The sequence below is a fragment of the Sorex araneus genome, chromosome 4, assembly GCF_027595985.1.
Source record: "Sorex araneus isolate mSorAra2 chromosome 4, mSorAra2.pri, whole genome shotgun sequence".
Classification (NCBI taxonomy): Eukaryota; Metazoa; Chordata; class Mammalia; order Eulipotyphla; family Soricidae; genus Sorex; species Sorex araneus.
In genome coordinates, this window is record NC_073305.1 from 59,103,338 (window position 1) to 59,130,455 (window position 27,118).

The 27,118-nt window shown below is 39.6% G+C and overlaps 1 protein-coding gene across 9 annotated transcripts in view; it reads right to left on the reverse strand.

The window, feature by feature from the left end:
* CADPS (calcium dependent secretion activator) overlaps positions 1-27,118 on the reverse strand; it is a 527,814-nt gene that overhangs the window by 367,682 nt on the left and 133,014 nt on the right. For all 9 annotated transcript variants that reach the window (XM_055134465.1, XM_055134464.1, XM_055134468.1 and 6 more), the window contains exon 3: positions 12,322-12,654. In XM_055134465.1, coding sequence (XP_054990440.1) covers positions 12,322-12,654 — 333 coding nt within the window. The remainder of the gene's footprint in view (positions 1-12,321; positions 12,655-27,118) is intronic.

Here is a 27,118-nt window from a genome sequence, read left to right on the forward strand (position 1 = left end):
AAAGCATGGTGTTAAGTGCTAATTTATTATCTTATCATAGCCTAACAATAACTGCAGCCAAATGGATGCTATTATCATTCTCATTTTATAAGATATAGTTGGTTAACCTATATCTTGCTAATGAAATACAGACTGATACATAGGGAAGTTAAGTCTATGGACAGTGGTGAGGAAAATTTAATACTTTTTTTATTAAGATGCACTTTGGGGGAGGCGGGGTTTGCAGAAACTATAGGAGGTAAGGCACTTGCCTTCAGATGGTCAACCCATTTGATCTCTGCACCCCATACAGTCTTCCAAGCACTTCCAGGAATGATTCCTGAGCACAAAGCCAGGAGTAATCCCTGAGCACATCCAGGTGTGGCCTACAAGCATCCCCATGCCCAGGCGCACTTTGGTGGAGGTGACAGGGTACAGTGCTCAGGGATTACTGCTGGTAGTGCGAAGGGGCCCATATGCAGTAGGCCAGATTGAACTGAGGTCAGTCATTTTCAGGAGAAATGCCTTAATATCTGTACTATCTCTCTGGCCCCTACAGTACACTTTCATCTTACAGAATTAATCAGTCAAGTGTGGGGAAATGACCCTAATGAATCTAGTTTACTAAAAGCCTTGGTAGTATCTTCTTGCTTATGTGTTATATCATAGCTGCTCTTAGTTCCAATTATCATAAACAATCATCACTGCTCACAGTTCACAGAGTAGAGGAGCCATGATAAGTTTTATATCAAAACATTTTGGGCTGAAAAGGCAATATTTTATATCTACAGCATTATTTATTTTAAAGTATTGGTATGATAGAATTTAAGCAAGTTAGGCAAATATAAACCAAACCCAATCTCCATGGAATGAAGATATTACAATAAAGTCATAATTAGCTAAATTACAAAGTCGAGTCCTCAATTGACTTTTCTTTTTTCTCCAGAAAATTCTAGGATTAAAAGGAACAAACAATATAATGCCCAAAAGTAGAGAGAGAGAGTATGGGGAATATTATCTGCCTTAGAGACAGGGGGAGGGTGGAAAAAGGGGGGTATACCTGGGATACTGGTGGTGGGGAATGTGCACTGGTGGAGGGATGGGTGTTTGATCATTGTGAGACTCTAACCCAAACATTAAAGCTTGTAAGTATCTTACAGTGATTCAACAAAATTTAAAAAATTTTAAAAAAAGGAACAAGCAATATAAAAAGAGAGGTTTCTTATATATATATCTATATATATATATGTATGTACGTATATATATTTTTAAGCCCCACACACAAGCCCCCCATTAAGTAGGATCAATACATTTTCTAATTATGCTTCAAAATCTTCTATAAAAAATCATTTTCAGAAATTGAATTAAAAAACTTTTTCTAGAGTCAAGCAACATTGAATTCATTGATTCATTTAAATTGATTCATTTAAATAAACCTTGAATGTTGATTTTTGCTGCTGGCTGGCTGGCTGTTTGACCTTGTAAGAGTTAAACTCTCCCACCACCACTAATTTCTCATTAAAATGTGGATAAAAATGTCTATCTTATGTTAAGGGCAATGGCGAAGGAAGGGACTTTGGGATAAGAGTGAAGGGATCTGGTGTTAGGCATGGGGTAGCAGCATTAAAAATACAAAATAATATTTGTAGCTATCATAAAAATTAAAACACTAAAACTGTATATCTGACAAGCTTGTTATGAAGATTAACTTGATAATATATGTATAGTAATGGACTTAGAATGTTGCACATAATGAATGCTTTCTAGTTAGAAGGCATACACACTAGAGACGCGGGCATTGATCCTGAAGATTCCCCCGTTTGAAAGTCTGCCATGCAACGCTTAGGCAGAATCATTTGCTAGTAGGCATGAAATAGAAATAAGACATTTTATACGTATTTAATAATGGGTTGAGGCAAAAGGGTTAACAAGAGAAGAATGTAAATTCAGGGGCTGAAGAGATAGTACAGAGGGTAATATGCTAGCTTTGCACTAGCCCACTGGTTTCAATCCCCAGAATCCCATATGGTCTATGCAGCACTGCCAGTAGTGATCCCTGAGCACAGAGCCAGGAGTAAGCCATGTTAGCTGTGGCCGCTAACTTCAAAAAAAGAAAGAAAGAAAGAAAGAAAGAAAGAAAGAAAGAAAGAAAGAAAGAAAGAAAGAAAGAAAGAAAGAAAGAAAGAAAGAAAGGAAGGAAGGAAGAAAGAAAGAAAAAGAAAGAAAGAAAGAAAGAAAGAAAAAGAAAGAAAGAAAGAAAGAAAGAAAGAAAGAAAGAAAGAAAGAAAGAAAGAAAGAAAGAAAGAAAGAAAGAAAGAAAGAAAGAAAGAGAAAGAAAGGAAAGAAAAGTGAATTCAATTTAGTTTGGTGAATCTGGGGCAGTGAACATGTCAGAAGTATAGTAAAAAAAAATCTCTATTTGCAAAGCTGTGTTACAAGGTTTGTAAAGGTTTTCATTACTTGGGCAAAGATGATTAAAGTAGAAATTACTGTGTTGGTGTGTCTTTTTTGGAAAATACACCTTTCTAATAGCTGTTTAAAATCCTGTAGTTCAATAAGAGAACTTCAAATAAAGCACATTTCTTTTTCTGTTTTGGCAACAAAGGGAAGAGATTACTAAAATGTCTGACAGTTTTGAAGGCAGCATAGAAAACACCCAATTCCCCATTCCTTAGATGCAGGGTACCCACGTCTCTCAATCAACTTTTTTAATCAGTCTTTCACTAACATCTAGTGCAGTCAGACAGAAATATCTGGCCATGTGTCCTTAGGAGAACTGATAAAGAGAGAAATCACATGGGGTCATCAGTAAACTATTGCTCTCAGAAATAGAAAATTTCTATCTGGTTCCATGTCCTCCACATCTTCAGTGCCTTCTAATTTTGCACCTATTAATGAGTACAACTTGTTTATATAGTAAAAGCATCATGATCTCTTTGCACTTCCCAATAATGCTGAACTTAAGGTACATCTTGCAAGCATCCTAATCTAAACCAGAAGTCCGGGCTGGAGAGATAGTGCAGTGGGAAATGATGATTGCCTTAAAGGTTGCTGACCCCTGTTCAATCTCTGGCATTGTATAGGATCCCTAGAGCACCACCAGGCACTCCTGAGTGTAGGGATAGGAATGAACCCTGAGCATTGCTAGACATGGACCAAAACCAAACAATAAAATAAAATAAAGCCCACAGAATGCCGACTGGTTCAGCCCTTCTGGAAAACAATTTGGACGACTCTCAAAAAATTAGATATTGAATTCCCATTTGACCCAGCAATACCACTGCTGGGAATATATCCCAGAGAGGCAAAAAAGTACAATCGAAACAACATCTGCACATGTATGTTCATCGCAGCACTGTTTACAATAGCCAGAATCTGGAAAAAACCCGAATGCCCCAGAACGGATGACTGGTTGAGGAAACTTTGGTACATCTATACAATGGAATACTATGCAGCTGTTAGAAAAAAGGAGGTCAAGAATTTTGTAGTTAAGTGGATGGGCATGAAAAGTTTCATGCTGAGTGAAATGAGTCAGAAAGAAAGAGACAGACATAGAAAGATTGCACTCATCTATGGTATATAGAATAACAGAGTGGGAGACTAACACCCAAGAACTGTAGAAATAAGTACCAGGAGGTTGACTCCATGGCTTCGAGGCTGGCCTCACGTTCCGGGGAAAGGTCAACTCAGAGAAGCGATCACCAACTACATTGTAGTCGAAGGCAATATGGGGGAAGGGAGTTGCGGGCTGAATGAGGGTTAGAGACTGAGCACAGTGGCCACTCAACACCTTTATTGCAAACCACAACAGCTAATTAGAGAGAGAAAACAGAAGGGAATGCCTTGCCACAGTGGCAGGGTGGGGTGGGGGGGAGATGGGATTGGGGAGGGTGGGAGGGACACTGGTTTACGGGTGGTGGAGAATGGGCACTGGTGAAGGGATGGGTTCCCAAACTTTGTATGAGGGAAGTATAAGCACAAAAGTGTATAAATCTGTAACTGTACCCTCACGGTGATTCTCTAATTAAAAATAAATAAATTAAAAAAAAAATAAAAATAAAAATAAAAAAAATAAAGCCCACAGTTTATCAAATATAAAAATGACTATTACAGGCAGTTTGTGACTTTGGAAAGATGAAATTTGATTTTTGTACCTCTTCCTTCAACTCTTGGCTGAAAAGGCAGATAGAGTGACACTAGACAGAAAAGGTTGTGGCTGGAGGAATACTGGGAGCCTTGGGTGCAATCCACACTGTAGAATAGGACTATCAGCAGGTGAATTTATGTCTAAGATGGCACATGCCTCTCTCATTGCTATTCTTCCAACCAAAACAAACCAACAAACATAAAAAAAAACCCACATCTTTTGCAGTACAGACAGTGAGGCCCCAGGAAGGCCATAAATGCCTTGACATTTATAGTCTTAGTCAATATTTAGTCGAACATCTATTCTGTGCCAAACATTGTGCTATATTGGTTATAGTGTGGTGAACACAAAAGGTACTGATTTCACCCTTAAAGAGACCATCTGAAGGGGGATATAGGCAATAAAATAAAGTAGACAAATATGCCAGGTAATTTCAGATTGTGCTTCTAATAAACAAATTTGGTTTTTTTTTCCCCTGGGGATAGGGTGTGAGCCCCCTTTTATGAAAAAAAATTGTGATGGGTGAGATTCTTTAAAAAGGTAACATTTAAACTGATACTTAAAGGAAACAACAACATGAAGAACTGTATAGAATAAAAACAGTTATGGTAGAAACCCTAAGGTGATACCCAAAGACTAGCAGTTTGTATAGCCTCCTGCCCTTGCGTACAGGTGGAACTTGTGACATACAATCATTGTATATGAAAAAAAGAGTGAAGAGATTTCTGCAGATATAATTATAGTTTTTAATCCATTGACTTTAAATTCAAGAATAAGGAAATTATACTGAAGAGGTTTGACTTTGTCATATTTTTAAAAACATGTCTATAAATCAAAGATTTAAAAACCACAGACTTTCTTTTGCAGGCTTTAAAGGATTCTATAATTGCAAGGCTATAAGCTGTGCTAATGACAGAGAGTTTGGATGTGAGTGAGTCCTTCCCTTATACCTAGAGCTAACAATGGTGCTTGGTAAAAACATTAACTCCAGCCTTACGAGTATCTGAGCAGAAAACCCAGCTAAATTGTGCCCAGACTTTTCCCTACAAAAATCATTACATAATTAACATGTGTTAAAAAACTACATTTTTTTTGGAGGTAAGACAACAAATGCAATACCCTAAACAAACAAAAATATAAAGCTGGTGACAGAGACAGCTCAAAAAGCTTATAAAAATGTAAGTTTTGCATCCTAGAGCTCTAAGTTCCATTCCCAGCATTGCACGGTTGTCACCAGCCGTCCACCATCATTGTCAACCCAGCCAGGAGTTGCCCCTGAGCATTGCCAGGTCTGTCCCATAAATTAAAAAAAAATTCAAAACAAAACAAAGCAAAAAACTTGACAACCATTGGTAAGGATGTTGTAGTAAGGATAGGTGGGAAAAGAAGGAAAGTTTAACTTTTGTGTATGTTTTGATTTTTTAGGGGGGTTGGTTTTAATTCTGGAAGCCATACCTGGTTACACTCAGGGCTTACTCCTAGCTCTGTGCTCAGGGATCATTCCTGATGGGGATTAGGGAACCATATGTGATTCTGGGAATTAAACTTGGGCCAGTCGCATGCAAGGCAAGCCCTTTACCCACTTATATTCCATCTGGAAAGTTTAGTTTTTATCCATAGGATCTGACTTGGGGTACGATGTGTGCTATAGCTACTTAAAATATCTGTTGAATGAATGAGTGAATAATGAAGTGTGTGACTCAGAAAAAGCATTTAACACTAGAATGAAATTGCCATAAAATACAATATTTAATATGAGAATGAAATTGCCTCAAAATGTAAAACATTTTAAATATTTATTGAAAGATAGTTATGTGAAAAAAATATACTGGTGGGGGAGGGGGGAAAGGATCAAGAAATGTGATTAAGAAATAGAGCCTGACCACTGAAGCAAATTCTCAGTCATCAGATCTACTGAATACTTCTGGATTAGGAAAAGCTGTGTTCTCACATGGAGATTAAAGACACTATAATGGGTCTGGAGTGATAGCACAACGGGAAGGCGTTTGTCTTGCACACGGCCGACCTGGGTTAGATTCCCACCATTCCATATGGTCCACCAAGCACTGCCAGGAGTAATTCCTGAATACAGAGCCAGGAGTAACCCCTGCGCATTGCTGGGTGTGACCCAAAAGGCAAGAAAAAAATAAATATAAAAAAATAAAGACACTATAATGAGATATGGATATAACCCAGTAACCCAGGTCACAGCTGAAAGTCTGATAATTTGAGGTTTCTCTTCAGAGTCTAATAAACTATCTGAAAAGCTGCCAAGTGCTAATCAAGTCCAAGAAAGATAGCACTGTAATGAAGTAAGCACATCCTAAAAGGCTATATTGATGTTCTGGGGAAAGAAAATAAAATGTTATGAAAACTGGTAGTTCCATAATAATAGGGAACACACAATTGAAAATGCACAGTTACTGATAGATTGGAAAATTATATTCCATGTGCCTCTCTCTAGTTAAATGTTCTAGATCATGCAAATAAATATCCAGAAATGAAGACAAATTAAGTCATATAAGAGAATATAAGCTTTTGAATGTGTGTCTGTTTTCTTCCTGCTGCCCAGTAGACAGAAATAGGGGCTAGAAGTTTAGAATTGCACAGGTGGGGGCTGGAGCAATAGTGCAGCGGGTAGGGTGGTTGTCCTGCAAGTGGCCTACCCAGGTTCGATTGCCAGCATCCCATTTTGTCCCCTGAGCACTGCCAGAGTAATTCCTAAGTGCAAAGCCAGGAGTAAACCCTGTGCATCACCTGGTGTGAAACCCCCCCCCCCCCAAAAAAAAAAACCGAATTGCTCAGGTGGATTCCAGGAACTCCAAGTGAGGTCAGTAACAACACAACTAAAAATACATTCACAAGAGTGGAACTGAAATACAGAGAAAGATTGGGCTCATCTCACACAGCCCCTTGAAAATTAGGTTATTTCTCTAAGAAAATCTTATTCACATTAAAAAGTTTTATGAAGATGTAGGTTCCCCTCCTTCTAAAGAATACCTGCATTGCAAACTACAACACCCTAAAGGAGAGAAAGAGTAAGAGGGAGTGTGCCTGCCACGTGGGGGGGGGGGGTCAAGGGGAGTGGTGGGAGGGATACTGGGAACATTGGTGGTGGAGAACTGGCACTGGTGGAGGGATGGGCACTTGATCATTGTACAACTGAAACCTAAGCATGAAACTTTGTAAGTCTGTAACTGTACCTCATGGTTATTCATTTTAAAAAAAACACCAATAAATAAATAAATAAAATAAAGAATACCTCAGAGGTGTTTTTTGATGGAAAGTTTTTATGTACTTTAAGAAGAGGAAATGGAGGATGGTAGGCAGAGGGATAAAAAAAATAGCTTTGTTACATCTATACAATGGAATACTATGCAGCTGTTAGAAAAAAGGAGGTCATGAATTTTTTATTTAAGTGGATGGGCATGAAAAGTTTCATGCTGAGTGAAATGAGTCAGAAAGAGAGAGACAGACATAGAAAGATTGCACTCATCTAGGGTATATAGAATAACAGAGTGGGAGACTAACACCCAAGAATTGTAGCAATAAGTACTAGGAGGCTGACTCCATGGCTTGGAGGCTGGCCTTACATTCTGGGGAAAGGGCAACTCAGAGAAGGGATCACCAACTATAATGTAGTCGAAGGCCATGTGGGGGAAGGGAGTTGCGGGCTGAATGAGGGCTAGAGACTGAGCACAGTGGCCACTCAGCACCTTTATTGCAAACCACAACAGCTAATTAGAGAGAGAGAACAGAAGGGAATGCCCTGCCTCAGTGGCAGGGTGGGGTGGGGGGAGATGGGATTGGGGAGGGTGGGAGGGATGCTGGGTTTACTGGGGGTGGAGAATGGGCACTGGTGAAGGGATGGGTTCCCAAACTTTGTATGAGGGAAGCATAAGCACAAAAGTGTATAAATCTGTAAATGTGCCCTCATGGTGATTCACTAATTAAAAATAAATAAATTAATTAAATAAAAAAAAATAGCAGACACCTAGTATAGGGCTTCAGTATAGGAAACCGGGAGAATTTGTACTTTTTATAAATGCTTTAAGCACCACAGCATCACCATAATAATCACCTTCTTTATTCTCCTTGTATTTTTTTGAGCATGGATAAATTTCTCTTCAAAAAGATGTAGGTCTTTGACATAGTTTCATTTCTCACAGAATATAACCGCTTCACAAAAAGATTACCCTTTGTTCTTTGAATTACGTTTAGAATTCAATGCAAATAGCAGCATATGCACATGTATTTGTTTTCCCGAACAGTCTAATAAATATAAATAATGCATAATAATAGATTTCAATCAATTTTTATTGATTACTGTGTTTGAGTATAAGTAAACTCTTCTTATAAAGCCAGGCATTCTCAATATTGACTCCAAACTGTGCAAATTGGAGACACTGATTAAGCCCTTTTCCCTTCAAAATATGTTTTGATAGTCACGGTTCATGTTGCAATAGACAACTGATATGTAAATGATAAAATCACTCTTTGATAAATGTCATTTCTCATTGGAGATGAAAATTGCTGTTACTGGCAGAACCTCATAAAAAGATATCACAAGAAGCTTCAGGAAGCAGCACCAGAAATCAGATTACAGCCTCTCCTAGGATGTGATATGCTTAAGAAGAAAACATTATGTATATCTCTGGTTTTGGAAGCATATTGGAACTGCTTTGTCTCATTAGGAGAAGGTCCAGAGAACACAAAATAAAAACACAAACCATTTAAACAAGATACTGTTCAAGGAGGGCTAAAATGGCTGTTATATGACTTTAGCTTCTGCATCTTTGCTTCTGTGAATTGGTAAGTGTTCTAGGGAATGTAATCTATGAGGAAATGAGTGACCATAATTTTTGAAACTTGACTGCAGGTTTCATAAACTGCACATAAACTACAGGGTTTATGTGAAGGTGTTTTTGTCCAGTCTTTCTTTGTGAGGGGTGGGGGGAGGGAGTGCTTATAAAGCTCTATGTCACCAGCCTTATTATGTCAGAACACTAGTCACCTTTGTTACTTGGAGAGTTTTTCCTTATATATATGTGCATGCATATTATATACTGGATGGGGGGGTCACAGTCAGAGATGGAACCTAGGTGGGCAGAGTGCAAGACAAATGCTCTACCTGATGTCTGATGTACTATCATTCTAGCCCCATTTTTTCCTACTTCATTATTTTGACAGTTTCTTTGTTTATATTTGTTTGAGATGTTTATATTTGTTTCCATTTGCAAACAAGCCATAGGCTTAAGCAATAAATTTGGAAACATGGAAAGCACATATGAAGACCATGAAAGTCAACAACAAAGAGGCCATGAAAAATAAGTATGGTTAACTTTTTGCCAAGCAGCACTTACTTAATAAAATATTACCCTTTCATATGGTATAAATCCTGAAATAAATTATAATATAAATTTAAATTAGACTGACTTTCCCTGAGTAATATCAATGAACATTTCCCCATGTGGTAAGTAATATCTTCAACTCTTTTACTGACTGATGAGTATTCTCTCATATGGTCAAATGAAAATCTAATTATCTCCTACTACTGGGAAATAAGGTCTTCTCCATTTTTTTCACTGACATATAAAAATGTAATAATCATGTCTTGGATTCAACACTCTTGACAGCCTTGTGTTTACTTACAACAAATTCTTAGAGAAGAAAAGCTAGTAAAAATATTCTCCATTACAAAGTTTGACTGAAAATAAATCAGTCTACAGAAAAACAAATTTCAATGGTAAATCACAAGAATACTAAATTTCTAGAATATTAATAATGATCATTATCAATGCTAACTTTTAAGAAATACTTTCATAGTTTTCCAATAGACTTAATGTGACTCAGATTACTCAAATCAAGGAACCTAAAACTAATTATGTAATTAGAATTAATTTGTATTTTTTCTTTTGTAAATTAGTTTCATATACTCTTTATTCTAATTTCTACTGATGCACAATTGGACTTATGTATAAAGTATAGGCTTAAGGAAGTATCTTGTCCCACAAACATTTTCCTTCACATATAATTTTCTTTTAGCTGGACAGATAATCATCATTCTTTGGAAAGACCAAATTATATTTATTTTGTAATTCATAGAAAATGTATTGAGGTCATGAGAATTAATTTTTAAGGGCAAACAATAAGATACATTCCCACTACTTAACATTATTAATTAAATTTAAAACACAGGTCAGAAATAGTAAAGGATTAATTCTAATCATTGATTAATAATTACAAAAGTCATTAATGCTGAAGTTGAGCAAGAAGATAAAATATGCAAAATAAGTTTCTGCAGTAAGAAAAATATTATTACTTAAGAGTTAATTTGAGCATTTTATATTTAGGAATGAGCAACTAGATCTGCAATTATGAAACATTTTTATAATCCTAATAGGCTCTAACTAAATTTTTAAATGAAAAGAAATTTATATATTAATTTTACAGTGAAATTTCTGAGTTAGATTAAATGGTTGAAGATATGAGTTAGGGCTGGAGCGATAGCATAGAAATAGGGTGTTTGCCTTGAATATGGCCAACCCAGGTTTGATTCCCAGCATCCTATATGGTCCCCTGAGTACTGCTAGGAGTAATTCCTGAGTACAGAGCTAGTAGTAACACCTGTACATCGCCAGGTATGACCCAAAAAGAAAAAATAAAAAGAAGATATGAGTTAAAATTATTTGCCATTTCTAAATTATTTATTCATAGAGAGGTTGACTATATACCAGGAAGTTGTTTCATGTAATGGGAATACTAGCAATGAAGCTAAGATTAACTTTCATACTCATGAAACTAATATTCTGATGAAGGATGCATAGAGAGTGTAAGACAGAAAATAAATAGTGAAAAAAGATGAACAAGAAATGCAAAAGTGAAAATTAGGATCCGGCAGATGGGATAATGGTATAGGGAGAACTTCAGGTGGTGTAGTCCTGAAAGTTATGCCAGTGATGAAATGGCCTTGGCAAAAAGCCTTCTAACTGAATAACAAATAAAGAGCAAATGCAAGACCCAGAATGAATATAATAGAAAAAAGAGGCCCATGCAATAAAAAGTAAACAGAGTAGTGCTGGTTCATGCAGTGCATCAAGCCTTAGTGAGTAATTAGGATCTTCATTCTAAGGAAGATGGGATATCACTGGAAGATTTTAGACACTAGAGAGCATGAGCCAATTGATGTTTTCGGAAGACCACACTAGCTGTTCTTGGGTGGGAGCATTATCCTGGGGCAAAAGTGGAGGCAGGGTTAGTATTTGCACGGACAATAGTTATCAGGTAAGAAATGCTAGTGCATGAACTGGAGGGTGACCAGAGAGGTAGAAAAAAAAGTTCATGAATGACTAAAATAGAAAGGTTAGGCTTGAAATGAAGAACAATAAATCATGCATACAGCCCCTGATCCAGGGAAATAGCCAAGCAGTGCCTCAGCCCTTTCAGATCCACTCAGATATCCATTATGGGTATGCTATACTCAGGTGTTTGGAAACTTTCTATAAAACTTTAACTAGTATGTATGATCAATTGCCATGCCCAATAGTTTACTCAACAGAGGAAGCACAAGTCCCTTAACTAGTAAGGCACTTCAGTTTTAAAGTCAAAGCAATCGTTTTTGATTGAAAAATATTATTATTTTTATCATACTTTTGACACATGGGAGCCAGGTCTTACATAGGGTTAGCTTACCTGTTCTATACAACAAGCATGGAGTCTTGTGCCCATGTGTCTTTAAGGGTTCACAAAAACATTTTTCGGTTATAAGGAAAAGAGCCATAGTTTAGCCTGAATAATCATCAACTGTTACAAAGAAGTCATAAAATACAATTGGGGGAAGGATCCCCAAGTTGTACTTATGGGTACAAAGACCATTTCTGGCCAACTGGATTAGACATTTCAAGACATGACTCTTTGAAGTGCTAGGGAAGTTCTGTTTGGTGCCAGTAGTGTTCCCTGGTCCAAAAGAACTCCATCTGGTGGTGCTTAAGGCTCAGTGCAACGAAACTCTGGTCCTTAAATATGCAAAAAATACAGCCTCACTCTTGAGTTACCCCCACCCTAAAACGTAATTTCAAGCATGCTCTGTTTTAAAAATTTCAAAGTGGCTCTTGAAGACAACGGTGCTTTAGACACACAATCATGCTACAGCCCTGCTCACCCACAGCCCTGGCCCCGTGGGTGATGCATCTTACCTGGCAAGCATTGTAGAGAAGCTGATGCTCAAATTTCTTTATCCCTAGAATGTTCTGGAACATCTCATAGAGTTGTTCTTTGCTCAGAATCAGCTCTGAAGCCGCGCTGGCTGTCATCCGGGCCTGCTGCTTCCTGGGATCCTCTTCCCCACGATAGATGGCGTCAAATTTGGCCATCCAGGAACTCAGCACAGTTTCCTTGCTGAGGCCATCGATCTCAGGCAAGCTGCGCACCCTCTTCTCGATGTGCTTCTTGAAGACTTCCCGAGAGTCATTGGCCGAGCAGCCTCCACTCTGCACCATGCGGGCCACCCGGTCACTCTTTAGGAACACCTGACCAAGAGCAGAAAGAAGACATTACAAGTGGGGCCAGATATGTGTTCCTTGAGGCTGGAGGCTAGACCACACCTCCTCGGAAGGTCCCAGGGTGCATTGTTTCTTTCTTTTTTAAAAAAAAATTTTAATAGAGAATCACTGTGAGGTGCAGCTACAAACTTATGAACTTTTGTGTTTGCCTTTCACTCATACAGTGATTGTTTACCCATCCCTCCACCAGTGCCCATTCACCTTCACCAGTGATCCCAGTATCCCTCTTACCACCCCCACCCCATCCCCCACCACCCCACTCTGCCTCTGTGGCAGGGCATTCCCTTTTGCTCTCTCTGCTTTTGGATGTTGTAATTTGCAATAGAGGTATTGAGTGGCCATCATGTTCGGTCTATAGTCTACTTTTAGTTCGAATCTTCCAACCTGAATGGGTCCTCCCAACATCCTCTACTTGGTGTTCCCTTCTCTATCTGAGCTGCCTTTTCGCCAAGCATGTGAGGCCAGTTTCCAAGCGGTGGGGCAGACCTCCTGGTCCTTATCTCTACTACTTTTGGGTGATAATCTCCCACTCTGTTATTTTATACTCCACAGATGAGTGCTATCTTTCTATGTCTGTCTCTCTCTTTCTGACTCATTTCACCTTACATAATACTTTCCATGTTGATCCACTTATATGCAAATTTCATGACTTCATCTTTTCTAACAGCTGCATAGTATTCCATTGTGTAGATGTACCAAAGTTTCTTTAACCTGTTTTTGGGCATTTTGGTTTTTTCCAGATTTTGGTTATTGTAAACAGTGCTGCAATTGTTTCTTCATTTAACATTTCCTAGGAGTGAGGATGAAAGAATTTACTGACTTTTGTGCCAAAATCTGGAAACTGAGATTCCTCAGAGACCCAGTTGTACAAAGACCTAAATGAGGCAGCAACATCTTGAGAGACAATATGTAGTTGAGAGTGTCAGGGCTAGAGAGACAGTAGAGCAGGAAGGACACTGTCCTTACATGCAACAGACTGAAGTTCAATCCTTGGTACCATATATGGTCCCTCAGCTCTGCCAGGAGTGATCCCTGTGCACCACTGGATGTACACCAAACACCATCACCACCACCACCAACAACAAAAATATATTATCTGGAATCTTCCTCTTTGATTTAGTAACTGTTTCTTTTAACAAGCCATAAAAAATATGTGATGGCACAAAATATGTGCCACCATAAAATAAGAAAAAGAGTCTATAACAAAGTTAATAAAAATGGGGATTCAGTCAATGATGACAAACCTTAAAATAATGGCTCACATTCCTGCTATGTGTTGTTTTGTGGAACTATTATCAGATTTTTGCATATCAAGTACCTGGCATTACATCTGCCACATAGCAATGAAATGTGAATATTTATACTTAATTGTAATCTCTCATTGACACTACAATTTGAATTAAGCAACAAGTAATGATTTCTCGTACTCTTTGAAAATTCAGTCAACATCACTTCACTTTTATGAAAGACCTACAGTTGTAACTGTTTTGGCAAACCAAAAGATATCCAAAGAGACTTTCACTTTTACAAGAGGTGAAAAGTAACAGAAGAATGTTCTAATCTGCTTGACTATAAGCATTCCACAGTCAGCTTATACCCGAACAAGAGTGGCCCCACTAAGTGCCTTCCCCAGAAATGACTTTCTACAAGTTTTGCATTAGTGTTATACAAGTTTTGTATCAGTGATATTATTTACATCCTCCTCTCTCTAACGTGTTTGTGTTATTTTAGGTTTTATATTTCATTTGGCATGATTTGGTAGGTCTAGGCACACTCAAAAATATTTCCATAAAGATATGCCAAGTAAAAGCAATTATTGTTTTGCTTTTTGCCACTTTGGGTTATGAAAGGTTTCAGAGGAGAGTTCTTCTTTTGGATGGTGGGGGAGGGTTGCATGTATGTGATGTCTGTGTCCCTCCCTGAAGTGTAAATTCCATGTATTAGAAACAATGTCTTCTTTGTTCCCCAATGTCACCTGGATATACGGAGTCTAGCAGTTGGCTAGTAAGTGATAAGGCAGGCATCATGAGCAGTCAATTTTATAGCTGGTAAAATGAAAGTCTCCAGAGAGGAGAAGGGAATTGTGCTTGGTAAATCAAACTAGGTAGTTATGGATGTAGGAGCTCTGATTCGACGTGGTTCTTTCCTTCCCTATGTGTCTGATGTATCTGGTGAAGAATCCTGGGATTTTTTGCTGGTGCTACTGTGTCCTGGGACCAAGTGTTCCATGAAGAGTACTTGGCATTCGCTTCAGTGCCCAACATAAGGTAGCTTATGCAAGCTACATGGTTCCAAGGTGTAATACGTCTAGTGAAGCTTCACTTTCTATTCACAGAGAGGAAATATCTGACACTTTTGAGCTGTGTTCTGGTCACACTTCAGAAGGTACATGAATATCCTTCCAGAAGCAGAATATACATTCACTTCACTGTCAGATTTATGGGAATGTCCATGTTGGCCCTGAGAAATATTACTTGGGGGGCATCTTATCGCTTCCTGTTTCACCTGGGAGGAGAAATGTCAGAAAGGAAGCCTCCATTTATCTCTGGTTTACTGAACTAATTTAGGGAGAAGGAGAGCTGAAGGTTGGCGTCCCAGGTTAGAAACCACAGCCAGCTTTCTGGACCTGGAAATTTGCACTCAGTTATGATTTTAGAGTTTATTTAAAAATCATGGCTAAGGGTGAGTGTTGGAGGAAGGGAAAGGAACCAGGAGATAATGTCATCTTGTAAAACCAATACAATAACCCTGCATCTATAAAACAACATCAATATTGTAAACTATAAAATCTCAATAAAAATATCAATTAGAGTTTAAGAAATCAGTTACACAAAAACAAAGTTTGCAATGAATCTTCAGGCCCAAGGAAACTTAAAGAGCTAAAGAACTCACCTGAAAATATGTAGTGCTTAATCATAGGTCTAGATCTCAAAGAACAAGAAAGTTCTGAGGCAGAGAGAATTTTTGGACAGGCAGAATAGTATTGTGGCAGAAGCTTAGATCACTAGCTCAGTAACTTGATATGTGACCTTGATTGAGTCACTTCTCTCTGGTTGTCTAGTTTCTTATCTGCACACAGAGAGAAGTGAAGTATAATAGTTTGGGGGTGGTTCTTTCACTGAAATGTTTCATACTCTTCTTCATGTTCCCAGTAATCCCTTTTGTGGGTGCCCCTAAGTGGAAGGAGCTGGGCCAAGTGCCAGAAATCAGTGTGAGCTGAACAGATGCGGATTCAGCCCTTATGCTTTCACAGCACCAACTTAATTATCCCATAAAACTTCATTGCAATTTGGGTAAAGTGGTGTCAAGGGCAAGTACACAGCCCCCCAGGGTGTCTATTGCCAAGAATCACCCAATAGGCAGCCAAGAGAGCCTTCCTGGAGGAAAATGAATTTGAGATGATATGTAAGAGGTGGACAGGTGAAGAGAGTGTGAAAGAGTATTAAAGAGATCGTCAAAGAGTATTTTGGAGAAAAGAGACAACATGCATAAAGATGTGATTATCTCAGGATATAAATAGCCAAGGTGGCTGTGGTGTGAGGGTTGGGGAAAGGCCTGATGTGAAATGGGCAGGAAAAGCCCAGATGGCCAAAGACATGACAGGCACATAAAGGATGCTGGTCTTCCTTTGAAGGACCCTGAGAAGCCAATGAAGCACTTAAGATGGCACGTGGCACAATTATATTACGTTCCCTGGCTTTAATGAGGGAAATAGGCCCGAAGGTAGATAAGAGAATAGCCACATTTCATCTGTTTTGTGGCTGTTTAGGTTGATGCCATGGAGAAAATCAGTGAGTGGAAGGCACCTGCAGGAATACAGGTGAGAGGATGAGGATGCAAAAGAATTAATTAACTCTATTCTCAATCACAATGAACATTGGAGGTGACTTTAAAACAATCAATCGATGCACTCATCTGTGGAATATAAAATAACAGAGTGGGAGACTAACACCCAAGAGTTGTAGAAATAAGGATTAGGAGGTCTTTCCCACCGCTTGTAAACTGGCCTCACATGCTTGGGGAAAAGGCAGCTCAGATAGAGAAGGGAACACCAAGTAGAGGATGTCAGGAGGATCCATTCGGGTTGGAAGATGCGAGCTAAAGGAGACTATAGACCGAACATGATGGCCACTCAATACCTCTATTGCAAACTACAACACCCAAAAGAAGAGAGAACAAAGGGAATGCCCTGCCGCAGAGGCAGGGTGGGGTGGTGGGGGAGGGAGCTGGGGGTGGTGAGAGGGATACTGGGATCACTGGTGGAGGTGAATGGGCACTGGTGGAGGGATGGGTAAACGATCACCGTATGACTGAAATGCAAACACAAAAGTTCATAAGTTTGTAACTGTACATCGCAGTGGTTCTCTAATAAAATTTTTTTAAAAAACCCAATCAATCAGCAGCAAAGCCATGCTTTTCTCCTCATCTATTCATACCACTATTCCACAAACCTGGAGCAGGCCCCAGTGAGAAGTCTCAGTTCCAAACTTCTTCCTCTCCAAAGCCCTTCCATAGATGCCTTTTATCATGTTTGGCTAATATCCAAATTTCCAGCTACCAGTGTTTCTCAAAGTGAGAGTTATGTCCCTTTGGGAGAAACTGGAACTACTCTACAGGTAGCAGTACTTTTGACACAGTTTTAAGTGTGTGTGTCGGCAGGTGAGGGGGGATGGAGGTGGCGATGTTCTACTTGTTTGGTTAAAAAGGTAGATGCAAAGAGAAAATAATTGATTCTTTTTCTGAAAAAAACCTCAGAGTTGGATTATAAGTAGCTTGAGGACAGGAGTTCCATCTGTTGTTTTTTTTCCTGCTTTTCTTTCAAATGCCTAAGTCAGTGCCTGGCACGTATATCATAAGAATAAACGAATATTGCTTTTTGGCGGCTGCATGAGCTTGACCCTGGAGGCAATTGAACTAATTTGGACACAAACAGCTCCCGGAGAGGCCTCCAGGCTGTGATGGGAGCCCGTGGCCCATGCTCCACCATCGGGGCAGGGTTTTTTTCTCTCTCAACTCTTCCTTATTGGGCGCAGCAAGGTGATAGCCTGTTTTTAGAACACAGAATGCAGGTACCCCCCCACCCCAGGGACACCCAGGAGATCCCAGGGGGCGGGTTCGCCGGTCCCACCCTTTGCTGATATTTAAGCACAGTGCCATGAGGGCACAGTCCTTTCAGCGGCTGCATGAGCTCGACCCCAGTGACAATTGAACTAATTTGGACACAAGCAGCTCCCGGAGAGGCCTCCAGGCTGTGATGGGAGCCCCTGGCCCATGCTCTCCAGGCTTCTCCATCATATGAGCACCACAAAAGGGAAGTAAAAGCTTTCAGGGATGCAATTACTTGCAGAATTTTCCCTGGAATTCACACAAAAAAAACAAAACCCACGCGACCTAATATCTATTAATTGTTAGCAATGTGAAACGGTTCCTTTTTAGCAGGTCTGACTGTGGGGGGAAACTCCAAACAATAATACTGAGTTTTTTGTTGAAATATTGAAGGTAATCAAAGTAACAGCCACTTCTCTAGACTGTGAACTAAGCCATAGCCCCACGCTGGCCAAGGAGAGGAAATATCCTCCTTTCTCGGTTCTTTTCCCTTTTCAGGGAGAAATACGGTGTGGTGTCCACCATATTATGAGGTCTATTAAGCAGGCACAAACTTAGAGGCGCGGGAATGGGGGTGGGGGTAATTATGTACTTGGAACAGCAGGACACTTGGGCAGTCTCGAGCCGATACCAGTGCATGCTCTGCCGAAATTAGGCCCGGGAGGCCACACTCTTGTGCGGCCGCATTGCTGCAGATCAACCAGAATCCGGAGGAACTACTTTTGGTTCCAGAAACTGCTTGTAGCCATGTCTCTAGACTGTGAACTAAGCCATAGCCCCATGCCGGCCGAGGATGGGAAATATCCTTTTTTCTTGTTGGGCGGCGTGGTGTTGGCCATAATATGAGGACTATTTATTAAGCAGGCATGAACATGGTGGCACAGAAAGGAGGGGAAATAAAATTCTATGTACTTGAAACAGTGGGACTTCATATCTCTCCAGTCTTAGCAATGGAAAACCAATTATCAAATGCTTCATTGGCAGTAGGGCTGTCTTTCTTGGGGGAAAACTCCAACAACAGTGAGTTTTGTGTTGAATTATGGAATATAATCAAGGTAAAGAGAAAATGAAGTCAAATTTACCAATTACGCAGGCGGGGATGGGGGTTGGGGGAGAAGGGGTTGGGAGGTAGACTGGGGTCTTTGGTGGTGGAATATGGGCACGGGTGAAGGGATGGGTGTTTTGAGTATTGTATAACTGAGACATAAGCCTGAGAACTTTGTAACTTTCCACATGGTGATTCAATAAAATAAATTAAAAATTGTAATAAAAAAAAGAATAAACGAACATCACACACAAAGCAGAAACCATACTTTGACTATATCAAAACGGGATCAGGAAGACAAAGGAAAAACAAGCTCAATGTATTGGCCTCTCAAAACAATTGACTGAGGCTACATTTTTCTATGGGCCCTTATTAATAGGGGTAAGAAATAAAGTTGTTGGCATTCTGATCACAGTTGTCATCAATAACATGCAGTATTACACTGGATTTCATAGTACCTGTTTAACATAGTCGCTCCCTGTACATAATAACTACTCAATAAATATCTGTTGACCTTCTCATGTATGATCCTACCCAACTCACTTAATCTCTGTCAACCTTAATCTTACTCTCTATTGCACAGAGATAATTCAGCAAGCTTGCTTTGACATGGATCAAACTGTAAGAACTTTGAAAACAAAAAGGCTCTATCTGTATAACTAACTACTAGGGACCAAAATGAGGGCAGATGATTGGACTGTCAAGAGTGTAGAGGAAGGGGACTAAAGATGGGGGGGAGACAGCAATGGTGAGATGCCCAAAGGAGGTAAGACAGACATGGGGAGAGAAGACAGCAACAGAAAATGAATTTTCCAGGCACATCATCTATCTTTGGTGTCTCAGTCTGTCAAGTGGGAAATGGGGCTGGTGCAGCCTCACCTGTAGTCAATACCATGGAGTCTCTTCTCTAAAACAATCCTGCAGCTCAGAATCCCTAGTGTTTTTTTTCTGCTTTTTGGGGTGTACCTCCATCACTGTTCTATGTAGCACATCCATAATTCCTCCCCATTCTTCCACCAATTTCCTTTCAGACAGGTCATAATGGAAGACGGAAGATAAACAAATAAATACAGAATGGTGGAGGGCCGTTTATTCAGTGACTCTATCTCATCCATCAGTCCTTCCCTTCACTGCTCGAACCAAGCAGCCGACAGCCTCCAGGTCATTTCAGAAACACACAGCATGTCAGCACTTATTGATGATCCGTGGAATGGGGGATGCTAGCCGTGCTCTTATTTCCTTGCTGACAGGCTGAGAAACCATACAAACCCATTCTTGCCATTCTTGCTCTATAAAAGCAAGTCATTGAAACATCAGTAAGCAAAAGAACCTACATGTTTACAATATTTTTTAAAAATTATACAAAAAATTGGTTGCTACTAATGAATGTCTTTGGGATAAAGGGAAACATAGGCTCTAGGCTTGTTCCAGATAACCTGGGTTCAAATCCAGTCTCTACCACCTGTTAATTTGGGCACTTGAGCAAGTTACTAAAATGGAAATTTGTAATGTCATGGTGTTGGGAGGTAAGGATGGGGGCATCCTGGGATGGATCTATGACATGGATGGAGTACATCATAAGTAATTAAACATTGTACTGATGATAGTGTGTCATATGTTCAGTGCCTGCAGAAGTAAAAGGGATGTTAAAAACCACTGTACTACATCTTAATGTTACTGATTTATGACTACCCATTTAAATGAGTCACTAATATTTTGTAGCAATTTTCATTCTAATATGGAAATTAAACCATTATATTTATGCATATAGATACATCAAAAATCCTTGAAAAGATATATATAAAAAATTTAACAGTGCTTGTCTAGGATGATGTTTATTGTTGCTTTTCTAAGCATTTTCCTCTTTGGGAAGGGGACACACCTGTGTCTGTACTTAAGTGGCCAAGCAGTATGGGGATTAAACCAGCCAAGAACTTTCCACATTCGCATATGAAGTGTGTGTGCAGTCCATTAACCTATCTCTGACCCCTCTAACCATGTTCAGTTAGACTTTTTCTGCATAGGCTATTTTATAATTGATATGTTTATTTTCATAATCACTTCAAACACCTTTCACTAGATAGAAAAAGCACAATTTTTACCTTCATTACCATGTGTATTTGATTTTCATGCTGAGTGAAGTTATTCAAAAAAAGAAGGACAGAGATAATGATCTCTCTCCTCTGTGGGATATAAAGGAACATAGTATGGGAATAATAAATACCCACAGGCAAAGAACCTGAGAACTGGTGTTTGGCTCCCATGGGGGAGGGAAGCCCAAATAGGGGAAGAATTCAGGTGAGAGGGAGACACTGGGACAGTGGTGGAGGGAAGAGGACAATGTGAATCCAACGTGCATGGAACTCTACCATTAGCAGTATTGTAGACCTCGGTGTCTAAAACTTCTTTTCAAATGTACATCTTTTTTGTTAATTAAAAAGATTTTTTTAAAAAAAAGATGCGAGGCAAGCACCCTATCTGCTGTACTGTCTCTGTGTCACACAAGTATGATTATAAATCAAATATACATCTTTTTTTTGTTTGCTATTAAAAAGATGTATACTTGATTTATAATTAATCACACTTGTGGGGCCACAGAGACAATCCTGCAGGTAGGGGGTTTGCCTTGCACGGAGCTGACCTGCTTTCATCCCTGGCATCCTGTAGGATCCCCTGAGCACTGCCAGCAGTCATTCCTGAGTACAGAGCCAGGAGTAAACTCTAAGCATTACCAGGTATGCCCTCAAAACATAAAACAAGGCCATAAGCAAATGAATCACACTTGAAATTATATATTATTGTCATGAAAGTTTACATTAGTATCAGGGCACACCTGGCTGTGCTTAGAGGCTATTCCTAGCTCTGTCCTCGGAAGTGACGCCTGATAGTGTTCAGGGGACCATATATGGTGCGGAGGATTTGACCCAGGATTATGGCCTTTGAAATCACATGCACAGCAAGTGCCTTTTTTTTGTACTCTCTGTGATCCCTATTAACATTTAAAATCAGATAATACATCTCTGCATCATAAATTCTTTGCCCTAATGAACAGATTGAGGGTAATCTTGGAAAAGTAGATATAGGGATATGGTCAAAGGAGACAGCAGTGGGTCAGAAGTAAAAAATCAGTTCCTAGAACATTTTCCATGCCCCTCTCTCCTGCCCGGACCTTCGGATCCCCTTCAACCAGCCTTGACACCAGGGGCATATTGATATTCTCTTCTTGTACTTATAAACAGTAGGTGCTATTTCACTTTCCAGATGCTTGATTTAGGTAAGGTTGTGTGTGCATGCATACAGGCATGTAGGCATGTACATATGTATTTCTAACTACATACATATAATTTAATCGGCCCTATGCAAAGGCAGGTCCTCTTATAGATGAAGAGAGAAAGGAAAACTGAGACTCAGAATTTTCTGTGTTTTTCGGTATTCTCTGACCTTTTCTTCCTTCCTTGCCTGGCTTTCTCTATGGGAATGAATACCTGTCAAATAAATGAACAGGTGCTCTTCTTCTTGGTATATTTCTGTTTTAAGGTCACTGAGGAATCAGTTATGTTTATTGGAAAAAATATATATATAGCTTCACCTCAGGAAAAAATACAGTCAATGATAACCTGACTTCTACTTTTCTTAAATTAAAACAAAAGTTCCGTCATAAGGACTATACAAAGCTTATGAGCTTGAGGAGAGGACACCTGCAGCTAGTGCCCGCCAGTCCTCAAGTCCTGCTGAAAACTAGCTTCAGTCTGAGAACCTCTTTGCCACTGCACAGTTCAAGTGGGATCTGAAGTGGCAGAGATCGCACCACCCCCCCTCTACCTCACCCCATCCTTTCTTAGCCAAGTGCTGAGTGAGAACTTGGGCATGGCCAATCAGACTTCTCTTCTGGGGTTCAGATTCAGGGTAGGTGGCACCAGAAAATTAATATAGAACCCCATCCCTCCATCCTCTTCCTCCTTTCTCCCTCTTCCTGTCTTCCCCCCACCTCCCCCCTCCTTCCTCCTTCCCCCTCCCTTCTCTCCCCTTACTCCACTCTCCTCCATGGAATGGAATTGGGATAGATTCCATACATACCATGTTCCAAAGGACACCATAAGGTGTCCTTTATACTCTGCATTTAAGCTGAAGCTTGGCTACTTCTTTGAATAACAATAACAACAGTTGGTGTTATTGTTGCTCTCAGTGCTTAACCACAATCAGTTTCTGTTGCTAAAAAAGAAGAATGCTGTTTGATACAACATTAGAAATGTCACTAGACAAAAACCAACTGGACCTTTGTTATAGGGGATGGGTTCAAAACAGAACAGAACAAAACAGAACAAAACAAAACAAAACAAAACAAAACAAAACAAAACAAAACAAAACAAAAGCCAGTGGTTGCTGTTTCACTGGCTGAAGTCCAGCTATCAGTGTTAAATAAGTGCACATCAGTCTTCGACCACATTCACATTCCTGCTAATCAAATTTTTCAGGGTTTCCTTCTAGGCAGAGTATAAGTAACAAAGGATCTGCACAATGGTTTTACCCACCTTTTCTCTTCGTGGCCAGGATCAGTATGTGAAGGGTTTAAAAAATAAGCAGAGACACTTGAGGGCAAGTTGAGGATGGAGTTTAAAGGGGCTGGAAATTAGAAACAGAAAAGTGATGTAGAAAATGGGGATGTTATCTAACACTGTGGGGACACAGCTATGGGAACTAGATGGGGTTATAGGGAGAAATTCAGAGCACCCTTTTTTTGTGGCCTCAAAGCCAGAAGGGAAAAGATTAAAGGATTACTCTGTTGTCCTGCTGATTTATCTTGCCTACCAGGAAAGGGCAAATAATTCTGCATGTCCCAAAAGCATATGCATAAGGCTCACCGTAGGCACATATGCACAAGGCTCACCCTAGGCACATATGCATAAGGCTCACCCTAGGCACATATGCATAAGGCTCACCCTAGGCACAAGTCCTAGGCCTCATTAACTAATTCATTGCTAGTCTTTAGGTTTAACTTAGAACAGATAGAAACAAATAATGTCATGTACTCTGTTTTTCTTTAATTTTTTTCCAGTGAGTCTCTATTATATTGGTAAACTACTTTTGCCCCAGTAAAACAAGGGTAATACCTGAAACTTACTTTTCCCAGGAATCTTAGAATAAAAAAAAAATACTTGAGGTAACATTGTTTGATAGCAGTTTTATAGATTTCAGGTACATACAATATTATAAGCCAACATCTGTCCACAGTTAAAATCTTCTTCTTTTTTTCTTTTTGGGTCATACCTGGCAATGCACAGGGGTTATTCCTGGCTCTGCACTCAGGAATTACTCCTGGCGGTGCTCAGGGGACCATATGGGATGCTGGGACTCAAACCTAGGTTGGCCACGTGCAAGGCAAATACCCTATCTGCTGTGCTGTCACTCCAGCCCATAGTTATAATCTTCACTTCTGAAATATATTTTTCTTCCCTCATCATAAAATTAATGTCCTCTTTTTTTTTTCTGGGTGGAGGGGCAGGACTCACTGCTGATTATTCCAGGATCACTCCTCAAGGCGCTTGGGGGGCCATATGTGGTGCCAGAGATTGAACCCAACTCAGCTGTATGCATGTATGCAAGTCAAATGCCTTAACCTGATTACTCTCCACCTCTTTTTTTCCTTGTTATCACTGTTAGTGAATGATAATGTGACAGTGTTATGTGGTATGGGAGAGTGAGAGAGAAGGAAAAAGGCAGAGGGAGGAATAGAGAGAATGAGAGAGAGAAAGAGAGAGAAGAGAGAGAAGATAGGACAGAGACAGAGACAGAATTTAGAAGACAATCGCTGGTTTTGCCTGTGGGACCTTATTTCCCCATTGGTGCAAAGAATCCTAATTTCACATTGGGAAACCATTGCACTTTTATTAAAAATGGCTTCAGTGAGGCACCAAGACTCCAGAGGTAGAAACTGTCACAAACTCCAATCCCACCATTTATTCATCAACCCTCTATCCCTGTGCATTGGGTAGATAACTCTTGTCAGCAATCAAGTCACCCTGCAATTCTGCTGCAGTTCTCAGCAAAGAAGTTGTCATGTTGCTGCTGGGATTGCAAAACTGCTAAGACATTGCCTGCAAGGCCCTAGTCCTTTTTTATGGAGAGAACCTGCCCCTCTCAAATGAACCAATGTTCTCGGGAAATGAGGAATAATGTTAAGAAAATTACCTTTCCAGCTTGCATCTTTGGTGAGTTTGGATTTATTCACTGATGAATCTAGGTCTACCCCTGGAGTTTGAAACTCCTTGAGTAGATAAACCTCACTTTTGGCTCACACCAATTTGAACTAGGCAATTTGTCTCATATTTGTAGTTCAAAGAATATTCACGAAGACAGATGCTGACAGAAATCAACTGGACTCCAGGGTAAGGTGGACGAGGAAATCCCAGCTTTCCACCACACAAGAATAAAGGGGGGACTAGAGTGATAGCACATTGGGTAGACCATTTGACTTGCACATGGCCGACCAGGTTTGATTCCCAGTATTCCATATGGCCCACCAGGAGTGATTCCTGAGTGCAGAGACAGTAGTAACCCCTGAGCATCGCTGGATGTGACCCAAAAAACAAAAAGAAAAACAAATAACAAGGGAAAGAAGGAGTATTGAGTTTGGAAAGCTTCCACCCAAAAGTGCTGATCCTAATCCCATGATTAGGGACCTTTGTTTCAGAGAATCATACTTCTTGGAAAACACGAGTCTTATATATTCCAAAACTTTGCTAATAAATAAAGTAAATAATTAATAACCCACATTAGTTCCTGCTACTCAAATCTTAATATTAAATATTCAGTAATTTTTCAATGGTTGTGTTCTCACCACATGACCAGCCCTTTCAAACTGTGATTATAAGAGAATACATCAGGATAACTATAGATATAATGCTAATTTCCAGATAGTTACTGAAACTTTGGTCATTATTAGTTTTCAAATTTAATTAAAAAATAGAAATAACACTTTTTTTTTTTTTTTTTGCTTTTTGGGTCTCACCCAGCAATGCTCAGGGGTTACTCCTGGCTCTGCACTCAGGAATTGCTCCTGGCAGTACTTGGGGGACCATATGGGATGCCGGGGATCGAACCCGGGTCGGCCGCGTGCAAGGCAAACGCCCTACCCGCTGTGCTATCGCTCCGGCCCCTAGAAATAACACTTTTATTTAAGACATTAGTGAAATTAGTTTTATAATTAAGATTTGTAATACATAAACTTATAAACTGGCAAATGATTTTAAACATGGAAAACCAATATTATGGGTATGCATGTTCTGAAATAACTTTCAGAATCTGAAGTAAAAGGTGACTATGTGCATCATTTTATTCCCTGGAAATATCTAAACTGAATCTTTTGTTTAGTATATTCAAATTATTTTCTGACATGCCATCATGATTCCAAATCTCATTTTTACTCAACATTTATTTCACTGATAAATTTTGTCACATCAGATAAAGCAGTAAGTTAAACACTGGGAATCATTAATTCTTATGAAAAGAAAAACAGCTTCAACTGACATATATAAACTCAATAACTAAAACCAATCAAACCAGAAGTCACATTGAGGAAATGGTGTCTAAGTTGAATCTGTCGCTAGGCTAGCAGCATCAGAGACAAAGACTATTTATTATCACACACTAATGTGTAAACAAAATCAATCTTTTCACAAGAACTAATTACAATCTTCACTCTCTCCATGAAAGGAGTCCAAAGCTATAGGAGAGTGGAAAAACAGTTTTCCCAAATCAACCACAGACATCAACCAACTAATTGTCCTGAACTATTTTTTTGAGGATTGGGTCAACCATTAACCAGGTTAAGTATATATTCAGAATGCTAACAAAACAGGATCACCAGTTTGTTTGTTCTGAAATAATTTGCTATCTATAAACTTTATTGAAGTATGGGAATGAAGAAAGAAGAAAATCAATAATGATGGGAAAATCAATTGTTGGTCCCTATACTTACTTGAGCATTTACTGTCATTATTTTGAACTGCATATGACAAAAAGGCATAAATTTTTCAATGTTTAGAGATTGGATTCTAGCTGCTTTAATCTAACCTTAACGATGGGTAATACACTAGGACATAGGATTTTAAAATGCAGAGAAGGGGTTGAGTGATAGCACAGCAGGCAGGGCATATGCCTTGCATGCGGCCAACCTGGGTTCAATTCCCAGCATCCCATATGGTGCCCCGAGAACCTCCAGGAGTAATTCCTGAGTGCAGAGCCAGGAGTAACCCCTTGAGCATCTCTGGGTATGACCCA